This window comes from Lactuca virosa, chromosome 4, assembly GCF_052849685.1.
Source record: "Lactuca virosa cultivar CGN04683 chromosome 4, Lactuca_virosa_CGN04683_v6, whole genome shotgun sequence".
NCBI lineage: Eukaryota > Viridiplantae > Streptophyta > Magnoliopsida > Asterales > Asteraceae > Lactuca > Lactuca virosa.
In genome coordinates this window covers 114125962-114136944 of record NC_136429.1, presented here as the reverse complement: position 1 = coordinate 114136944, position 10983 = coordinate 114125962, and the positions used below count along the sequence as shown (strand labels likewise).

The 10983-nt window shown below is 37.4% G+C and overlaps 1 protein-coding gene across 1 annotated transcript; it reads right to left on the bottom strand.

The window, feature by feature from the left end:
* Positions 1 to 8497: 8497 nt before the first annotated feature.
* Positions 8498 to 10606, bottom strand: LOC145107247 (transcription factor ILR3-like). The gene is made up of 5 exons (XM_079044091.1): positions 10213 to 10606; positions 9547 to 9609; positions 9390 to 9467; positions 9119 to 9281; positions 8498 to 9047 (listed from the first exon to the last, which is right to left on the bottom strand). The coding sequence occupies exons 1-5, from the start codon at positions 10359 to 10361 to the stop codon at positions 8757 to 8759; spliced, it is 744 nt and encodes a 247-aa protein (XP_078900217.1). The 5' UTR covers positions 10362 to 10606; the 3' UTR covers positions 8498 to 8756.
* Between the last annotated feature and the right edge of the window lie 377 nt (positions 10607 to 10983).

The window sequence follows — 10983 nt, the reverse complement described above, 5'->3', positions numbered from 1 at the left end:
CTAAGACACTTAACATGTTATGTAGAACAAAATTGCAAGTCTGCAATATGTAGATAACAACAAAGTCAATGTGAATATGACTTGTTTGGTTTATGATTTCACCCCTTAAACCCTAATAGTAGACCCATGAGGTCCCCCACACTACTAGAAAAAAAACCTAATGACATACATTGCTTTTCGTTAAAGGGAATAGATGACAAAAAAAATAAGCCCTATCATGAATGAAAGACGACATGCATTTGTCTTGAGTAAATTTACGAAATACATTTGCTACATACAATTTGTATGTCATGATTTTACTTTTTATAAAAATATATATTTTTCTAGATTTACTAATATTCAAATCAAATCACACATTTAATATCTCATAATACAAAATAAAATGTGATACACAAAAAAGGAAATTCATTGCATAAAAGATCGTATGTAAAATACAAAGAATCGTTTCAATGGTAAATTAATATAAATATATTGTTATTATGGTTTACATATTCCTATAATCCATAAAGAATGTAAGTAAGTTGTTATGATGGGTGAAGAAATGTAAGTATGTTGCTATATTTGACATTATATTGCTGGTGTGAGTCGGTGTTTGGCTCTCACTTGGATCCTGTAAAAACACCAATCATTGTTCTCCTCAAAAACACCAGTTTATGTTTTGTTGATCTCAACGTCAATTTCTTGTCGATTCTAATGGTGCTCCAATAACCCAAAGAGACCAAATCTATTGCTTCTTGTAGTGAAGATGGAAATGGGACCTCATCCGGTAGGACATATATAAGTATCAACACTGAAACTGCAACCATTGAATGCTAGAAGCGTACCTACACTCACTCGCAACATAAACGAACTTAAATACCTTCAATATTAATAATTATGGAATCGTTTCAATAAAAAATGTGGAACATACCATCCTTTCCTTTTGTTAAACATCCATGACAAATGCCAAGGTGGCACCAAGCACACTAGTTCTTCAACATCTTTGCAAATGCCTACAACAAACTTATGTTTCTTCATTGGGAAAACAATAAAGCAAAAAATATATTATGGACCAAAAATAGAATGTTAATGAGAGTATTAAATTGATTGTGCGTTCAATTGGGTATGACATAAAATTCCATCATTAGAGACTAAACTTATCACCTTGTGTGATTCTGCATCATCACCACTAATCCCAACAACCTGCCCCTGCATTCTGGTTTTTTTCGTAAGAGTCCCTGAACGCACATGCCTTCTAATAGTGTATAGGAGTTAGCCCATAAATAAACGTGACACGACAAAATTAAAGAAGGCCTAACCAGCACGATAAGCCCACTGCTTACCAGGTCGAATACCTTTAGTAGCCCAAATCAACTATAGAGTCGGTAAAGGTAATATTTTATAGCAAGAAAATCGTCCATACAAATCCTTATGCAACATCCCAGGAAACAAGGAAAAGGAAATACTATTATATTGAAGGGTACTACCATCGCAACCTGTGGATAAAGGAATATCCTGATCAATGAAGCAAGAACCCAGACTCTTTTGTTTGTATATAAAGACCACAACATGCATTGGAAAAGGCAGAACTTCTTCTATCAATAAGCAATTATGCAACACTCACAATTGACATCTAACATAGGCATCAGAGAGCAATATCATGGTCCATCCCTCGGTATTGCTTTCTAACATAGTATTTGTCAACTTTTGCAGCGTGCCTTCTTGTTTGTGCATTAGAAGACCAGATGACCATATCACTATCAGGAATCCGGGAGGCTACGTAGCAACATTGGTGCCAACCGTAATAATCATGCAGGACAATCAGCATACCTTGTTCCCTTCATTAGACTCACCTTTCAGACCAATTAGCTTAATCCCGGTATTCACTCCAAATGCAACAGCAACACCGAGCACCACACCACTGACGATAACCCCATCTCAACCAACAACACATAACCCTCCTCGAACAAATGTGCAGACTGCAGAACATTCAGGGTCGAAAAGACAATCACCCATAAAAGGAAGGAAAACGAGACAAACAACATATATCACGGTAGAAACAGCAAGCAGTTCCAGCACTGGAGAACCAAACATAATCAAGAGGCCATCCAAATCAACCCCTAGGAACAACGAACTAACCGTGAAAGTCCTACCACCCTTGTTACAACATTTAGCAACAACAACAACAACACTGACGCAGGAAAATGTACAGTCATACGTACCAATGTCACTACCATTCATATATGCACAATATCAAGCATTTTGGCCACCACAATCCTAGCCAACATATATGCCACACACCATTTTGGAAACCAAATGCTACCACAAATCCAGTGGACTCCATGGACAACAAATAACGAAGCACATGTGGAAAGAAACAAAAATGTCAACCATTTTCGTGTCCTTCGGTCGGATAACTCACCTTTCATAAGAAGTATAGGGGAATACCAGTTACCAGTAGGAACGAACCTATCCTAAAAATCGAAATACAAAGAGTTGTGCGACCCAAATGATCACATCGAAAATTATAAATGGACAATAGATGCCTATTATTTGGACGAGAAGTACTGGTGTATCTGTTTTCCAACCACCTTGTTCGATCCAGCGAGACTATGGTACAAAAGCTTGTCGGTGTTAAGTATTCATGATTTTAACCAGTTGCAATAAGAATTCGTGGACCACTTCATATAGCAAAGAAAGAACAAAACAGTTGCCCAAGCCATCTTGGGATGTAGGCAACGAGAAGATGAATCACTGCATGCTTTCGTGTACCGATTCAATAAAGCAACTCTCAATGCCCCAGAATGGGCAGACAACATAGTCATTGCCACTTTCACTTATCGATTACATCCATGAGTTTTTTCAAAAAAATGGTCGGAAATCCACCCAAGTCAAGGAAATACATGATGAAAGGGTCAACTGTTTTATGAAGCAAGAAGAGGGAGCATCCGAGAAAATTAAAAGTGATTACGGAGAATGGATTTACATCAATAAGGAGAATCATATGCCCTACATCAAGACTCTGGCTCAAGAGAATTCAAGATATGACAATACTAGGACACAACGACAAACCCGTTTCATGTAGCAAGGCCGAAACTACTTGCCAGCAAGAAATGGGGGAAGGAATCAAGTGACAACAATAGGTGGGGGCAAGAGGAATAGTCGAACAAATTTAGGGGACAAGCCGAGCTGTAAGGAGCATATAAAATATTACGAGTTCCATGAATCTAAGGGACACGATGCCATTGAATGCACCATGCTTAGAAGAGAGTTGGAAAAAAATGCAATCCAGACAACTAAACAACTTGATAAGAGGACTCCAGTCCAAGCAACTAGAAAGCATCGCCCCCATAGAACCAAAGTCAAGAGTTCCAGAAAAAGTGAAATTTTCATCTTCCAACCAGAACATCTAGAAGCTAGCCAGGATTAGGATGGAGACAAGTTTACATTTGACGAATGGGATTACCACAACACCAATCATCGCGGAGATGAACCACTGGTCATTGGGGGTTAATATGAAAGAAGTATGTAAACGACATATACATGGATAGTGGTAGTTCTACAGATGTCATGTATAAACACTTCTACATGCAACTTCCAAGTCAAGTGAAAAGGAAAATGGAACCACCAGAGACTCACCTGATAAGTTTCGCAGGCCATAACGTATGGCCAGAAGGTACATTTACTTTGCTGCTAACGCTAGTGGAATATAACAATGGAGAAATGATACTCGATCAATAAGATTTGTAATCATCAACGCATCATCACGATATAATATCATATTCGGAAGGTCGGCAATGCCCAAGTTCAAGGTCATAACATCTACAATATATGAAGTGGTCAAATTTCATACCATGTCGGGAGTGGGCAAAATCCCCACGAAGAAGAAGGTAGGAAAATAGAGCAAGATCACAACCATGAAAGCAAAGTTGGTAATCTTAATAACCTTACATGCCACCAAAGACACACTACACCAACTCTCGGGCATGAAATCGTACAAGACAATGAAGAATCTAATAGAGAGATAAAAACAAGCAAATAGAAGGGAAAACAACAAGTCCAGAGGCAGATAGCAATTTAGGCAAGGCAATCGAAAATCTAGCGAGAAAAAAACCTCCCCCAATCCAAGTACAAGATGTTTCAATCACTATAGGAGAATTCATATGGGCCATGCAAGTAACAGTGAGCAAAAAACATGATTGTACAAAGATGTTGAAGGAAAAGAAATACGAAGTAGCGAGCCAAACGAACAGAGAAATATCGTCACCCAATATGGATACAAAAAAGTAGCATGAAAACCTACACTAGAAATGAAGGACAAGCTAGAGATCGAAACACAGAAGAGGCTAAGCCAACAAAAGCATAAGCCATCAACAAAAAGTATAAGGGCCATCTATAGCATGAAAGTTGGACAAGGCACTAAAGGAGACGCCGCTAGCAGAAAACAAGGAAAGGGAATCACCAAACCAAGCTGCCTTATTTCATTGGGAAACAAAAAAAGCGGACATACATGACTGGGGTAACAAGGGTGGACACGGGACCTTGAGCTTCAAAATCAAAGCAAGTATGCGTGGATAGTAACAACCTAACTTATATGTAATACATTGAGGAAACATCCAAGAGCAAGCGCATAATCACGAACCTTATCCATGCGGACATGTAGAAGCAAAGTGATTGTCTTCTTAATCAATGCAATGATGGTTTAATTGAAAAATAATGAGTGCAATATTTATTCTAAAACGTAGCTCGATCAGCCGACTACTTAGAAATTTTGGTCATTTCAACATACTGACCACGACTACCCGGTTAGCCAACTAAGCAACAATAATTATCTAACTATAGCTCAGCCCGCCGACTACTTAGAAATTTTGGCCATTAAAGTAATAAGAAGTGAACAAGAAAATTAAAGACATTCTGATAAGAAAATTTTGGCCAACTAAGCAACAATAATTATCTAACTATAGCTCAAGGGTTCTATCAGGCTTCTAGTCCTCAATAGTACCAGGAAGATGAAAGACATTGTGATAAGCAAATCGTGAAGCATTTAGCCAAATGAACTCGTTCTTCCATCCCTTGATGGACTCAGGAAGCCACTCTATAAATCTTTTTCCTCGGGAACGGAAATAGAACCAGGCACCACTACTACATATACGAAAAAAGTATTGAAACAAATAGATGTCGGGCACAAGTGAAGCATGACACAATAACTCAAAGCAAATTATCTTCGATATGGAATTTGGATTCAGTTGGCACATATGAATTATGTAAGCCTCGATAACTTGCCCATAGAAAGGCGAAGAAGGAACCCATAAACCCACCTCGAAATAGTAAAGATAAAAGCCATGTTGACTCAACTCGTCGAGTGCAGCTTGCAACTCGTCGAGTTCCTTAAGAACTCAGGAAATCATAAGACCCTGATTGACTCGCCGAGTTTCCAGACAACTCGCCGAGTCCATGCGAGGTCAAAATGTCGGGAAACCCTAACTAACTCGTCGAGTCTTCTTACTGACTTGCTGAGTTCATGCAGAACCAATACATGCAATCTTCAACCGACTCGTCGAGTCCCTTCAGTCCATTTCTCATCCAGGCGTTTTTAAGCTACCCCAAAGCTCCATATTGCAGATCTAACCTCCTAGGGCATGGTTTCCACGTAAAGTTGTAAACTTTACGTACATGCATGGTCCTAAATGCCAAAACCAAGCTAAGGGAAAGGTTTAACCCAAAGAGAATGGCTAATGCTTGCTAAATCTAATAACTTTATGACTATAGGGACCAAGAGGAGTCCAGATCTGAAGTTACAACTTCAGATCATGCCCAATACCCGAATTGACTCACAAATATGCCAAAAATGGCCCTAAACCTTTGCATGAAGAGATCTAGCTAAAGATAAGTCAAGGTAACGACTTGTTACCTTCAAAATGATGCCAAGATGAAGTAGAGTCAGACCAACAAGCTTCTCTTTGCTCCAAGCTCCTTTGACTTCAAGCCTTCTTCACAAAATGCACCAAAAGCACTCTTTAAATCTCACAAACACTCAAGAACAAGGTCTAGACTTATTAGGGTTTCTTCTGGCCGTCGAGAGGTGGTAAGGGGCTGGAGGAAAGGACTTAAGGTCCTTTAAATAGGGTGCAAACCCTAAAACTTAGGGTTTTCATATTCCAGCTCCTACTCGTTGAGTTGGGGTCCTCCGACTCGTCGAGTAGACCTTATAATTCACGCGGGCTGACTAATCCCTACACGACGAGTTGGGGCCTCCAACTCGTCGAGTAGGTTTCTTTAATTGCTTGAAATCTTCAAAATCTCATTCTCGGAAATCGGGATGTTACACTTATCGAAAGGAGGATGATCGATTTTAGCAGTGACACCAGGGATTACAGCACCATCCTCTTCAAGAAGATGATATTTCTCCGAGACCTGAACCAGTCGGTCACGAGTCACTGTCAATGGTAAAGTAGGCATGGCAGATTGAGTCATACTTTCAAAGGAAATAGAGCGATAAGGGTGAAATGGAATAATTGGAAAGAGATAGAGAAACAACTAATGTAATGGACATTTATAAGGGTAAATAGGCAGGAGTGTTGATTTCTGACGAATCAACTACCACAACAATTACGCGGCTTTAGAAGCATAGATAACCTATGCCGGACGATTCATTCCCCGGTTAATTAAAATATATTTAAAGCCCAATTATTAAAAACAGTTTAGCACTAGCCTTTAACAAGTGGGCTGGTGGGCTTAATGGTGTATGGGGGTTAGCCCATACATAAAGGCGACACGACAACATTAAAGAAGGCCTATCCAGCACGTTAAGCCCACTGCTTACCAGGCTGACTACCTTTAGTAGCCCAAATCAAGTATACAGTCAGTAAAGGCAATATTTTATAGCAAGAAAATCATCCGTACAGATCCTTATGCAACATCCCAGGAAACACGGAAAAGGAAATATTATTATATTGAAGGGTACTACCCTCATAACCTATGGATAAATGCATAACTCAGTCAATGAAGCAAGAACCCTAAGTCTTTCCTTTGTATATAAAGACCACGACACAGACCGGTAAAGGCAGAACTTGTTCTCTCAATAAGCAATTTTGAAACAATCAGAATCAACATCTACCTTAGGCATCGGAGAGCAATACCGGGGTTGATCCTTTGGTATCGCTTTATAACCTAAAATTTGTCTACTTTTGCAGTGTGCCTTCCTGTTTGTGCATTAGAAGACCAGACCACCAGATCATTACCAGACATCCGGGAGGCTACATGGAAACACATGCAGATCACATAACAAATTGTTGTTCATTTAATCATACTTTCTAGCCAAGAAGTAATAATACTTTTCCAAAATAGTTGTTTAAACATCCAACATTAGCTTGTGTGAAATTCAAAAATATCATTTCTTTAAGGATAAAGGCAAAAGAAAATGTGATTTGAACTATCACTTTACATAAACAACAATGTCAAGCTGAATAAACCACATCATAGATTCATATGCTAAAGAATTTATGAAAATTCTTCAATCTTCTGATGATGTAAAAGAGAATAAATGGTACTAATATGAAGAAACTTGTTTAGTGCGTGGGTTTCATTAGTTGGGTAGAAATAGACCACAACATGCTTGCCTTTGAATTTTGAGGGGCTGGTAGTTTTACCTTCATTTATGATGGAGGCATAGACTTTGTTCACCTATAATTGCAAACAGAAAGAGAATCGGTAATACTCAATGTGTGTGTGTGTGTGTGTGTGAGAGAGAGAGAGAGAGAGAGAAATATTTAAGTGGACACATGGTCAAGAAATCAATGGAATATATCTTTTGTACACTTACTCAAGAAGGGTAAAATTTGGATTACCTATGAACAAAAAAATCAAAAAGATTAGTGATTTAATTTGGTATCAGAACATGAGTTTAAATAAATTAGTTATTAGGATTAGTCCTTAGACTGAAACTACAAATGTTCTAGATGTTTTTAAGAATGTTAAGGTAATTGACCTTAATATAGAAAGAGAGATTTTGATCATCTTCATGGTTCAACCCCGACCCTTTTTTGCCTTGTACCATCATCATGTAGGTTTCACAAAACCTCGCCCCCTTTCTTGCCTATGTGGCATCCTAAGTCCGGGGAGTGATGTTGTAGGTTCACAACACCCCTCCCCCCCCCTCCCAATCCTTTTTTTTGTTTTGCCTTGGACTGTTGTCGTCTTTATCATCTTCATGGTTCATCCTTCTAAGTATCTGGTCCAACCTTCATCGTCAGTGTTTGAAAAAACTGTTTCGTTAAAATCCAGGTTAAAATTTTGATGCTCTTGATGCTCCAAAACGCTTGTTCTAAAACAAATATGGATTTAATATTCTAATCGATTCAACAAGCCTATTCTATATTGAATCGTGTAAGTCGAGGTAGGATTCTTGTTTCTATTTGAACCTTCGCTTCCCTTTGTACACACCTAATCTAGCAAAGTCGTCAACCAACAATTTGCATTGCCACATTTATAATAAAAGCAAAAAATAAAAACAATATGGTTTGAGAGTAATACACAATGGGCTTCATAGTTTATTTACTCTTCTTTCTTTAAACATCGCTAATAAAAATCCATTATAAATCTCTGATTACAACAATATCAATGAGAACCCACTTAGGGTTAACTACTTAATTATCCCCATAGCAAGATAACTTAATTTACCTAACAAATTTAATTAGTATCCAACAAATCCATCAATAAAAAAAGTTTTAAAAAAAAAAAAAAAAAAAAAAAAAAAAAAAAAAAAAATTTGATTTGTCTTAAGCAAGAGGTGAACGGTGAACATGATCCTCCGAGGTATCAACAGCAGCAGTAGGAGCAAATGGCCACATTGGAACTCCATGGTATCCCAGGATCGGCATAAACTTGCCATCCACCATGTGGTTCGCCGGAAAAGGTATTGGCATGGCGGCATGTGGCGGTGGTGGGAAGAAAGCCGCCGCCGCCGCCGCCTGTGCCGGAGATCTACCAAAAGCCTTCACTTGCTGTTCTAATCTCTCCTTTTCTGCCTTCAGTTTCTGCTTCTCATCTCTTAGCTCATTCTTCTCAGCCTTACAATAAATAAAAATTATGTGTAAAATAATTTACTCATTAACTTTCTATATTAAATTTAAACATTTACCTTTAATTCATTGATTTTTGACTGTAATTCTTGAGCAGACTCTTTAAGCTTCAATGCTTCATCTCTCAATTGATTCACCCTTCGAATGGCATCACCCAAAATTACGGTTTTATCCGTCTTGGGTGGTCTTCCGGGGTCAAGTATTTCATTTAGCTCTTGGAACCTTTTCAGCCAACCAAAGGGTAAAAATGTCAAAGCAACGAATTTTCATTCATATGCTTGTTTATTAATGGAGTAAAAAAGAAACAGGGCTTAAAAATTAAAATCATGCCTTTCATTCAGCTTATCTCTCCTCCTTTTTTCTCTGCATGCTTTTGTATCAGTAGAAGAACATAATCCAGGATTCGCCCTACAAAAAAATTTTCCTTTGTGTTATTATAAATAAAAATAAGAGTTAATATTTAATAATAGTAACTTTTATAATGTACCTTTTTCTTGACCCAAGTTCCTTGCTACAATTTGGTTTTCCAGATGAGTCTAAAAACCCTGCACTGTTATAAACAAAATGTTATAAGAACAACAATATGTGAATGGTATAGGTATAAATTATAGGGACTTAGTTTTGGATTTAGCCCATTATCAAGATATAAAACAATGCCAAATTCACAATCTTTGGGATGTAAAACTACAATAAGTGAATGCTAAAGGTATGAATTATATATTTTTAAATAATTCATTAATCCAACCTTATGAATTGGAATGGTTCTTTCTTATGGGTGGAGCCCTTAAACATTTAAACTTCATTACAACAAAGATTGCATCCCTCTGTTACTATTAAAACACAAATAAGAAAAAAAGGAACAACACAGAAAGTAAAAAAGAAAATTTTAAAATATATATCAGAAGAGCTACATACATAAACTTTTATGCATAACTTCGAAAATTCAAGAAATTAAAAGTACAAATTTTTAATTAGTCGATGGAGAAAGTGGAGTTAATTTAACTAGTTTAAGAATAACTAAGAGATTCAGAAATTCAGCAAAATAGAACATATAGTAGCAATGCAGAACCACGAGAATCCTTTTTTAGAAAAAGTGACCTCAAAGATAAGCTTGATTAAACCCATATACTGAATTAGAACTATGAAAACTAACCTGAGATTGGACGGACCGGGAAACGGATTAGACGACCAGTGAAAATCCGATTCGAGAGATGGAAGTTCGCCTCCGGGGACTGGAATCTGTTCAATCAAGCTGAAATCGAAGAAACAATTCGAATTATCATCGTCTTCTGGGGCGACCATTATCTCTTCTGAACAAAACCTATTTAATCCTTGCCGGAATCTTGAAACCCCGGCGAAATTGAGCGGAGATGTCGATTACACGGATGAAATTGATGTAGGCTTTGTGTTTGAAAGCGTCAAGGGATGAAATTGGTGAAATTGAGACGGGTATGGAAAGTAGGGCGAAATTGATTTGGGGAAAAAGAGGATGAGGATGGGGCCGATGGCGGGCGTTGGAGCATCGAAACACTGCACGTCACCAATATAATATTTAATGCCTTTCTCTTGGGAATTGAAACAAAAACTATTAAATATTACTTTTGTTATCATCATTTTATAAACCATTCACGTGCTATAATTTTTGTACTAGCAAACATCGACAGAAGGAATAAATCATTTTAAACATTTTTATGATTAACATTAACATAACAAATAGTATTAACTAAACTATAATTTTTGTTCTCATAGTTTATATTCATGTGTAATGCTAAGTCTAATTTTTTACATTTATTAGTTATGTGGTTTTCAAAAGTTATGTTTGTTGCTGATATTGTCACTGTCAATGACTATTGTTAGTGACTATTATTAGGTACCATTAAAATTGTCAATAAAGCTTCGTTTTTGTATTTTATAATATTTTAAC

Excerpts from the sequence above, each read along its gene's own strand:
- LOC145107247 (XM_079044091.1), bottom strand. The coding sequence starts at position 10,361 with ATGGTCGCCCCAGAAGACGATGATAATTCGAATTGTTTCTTCGATTTC. Across the intron at positions 9,282-9,389 it reads AGAGATAAGCTGAATGAAAG|GTTCCAAGAGCTAAATGAAA; the intron begins GCATGATTTTAA and ends TTGGCTGAAAAG. Across the intron at positions 9,048-9,118 it reads CAAAAATCAATGAATTAAAG|GCTGAGAAGAATGAGCTAAG; the intron begins GTAAATGTTTAA and ends ATTTATTGTAAG.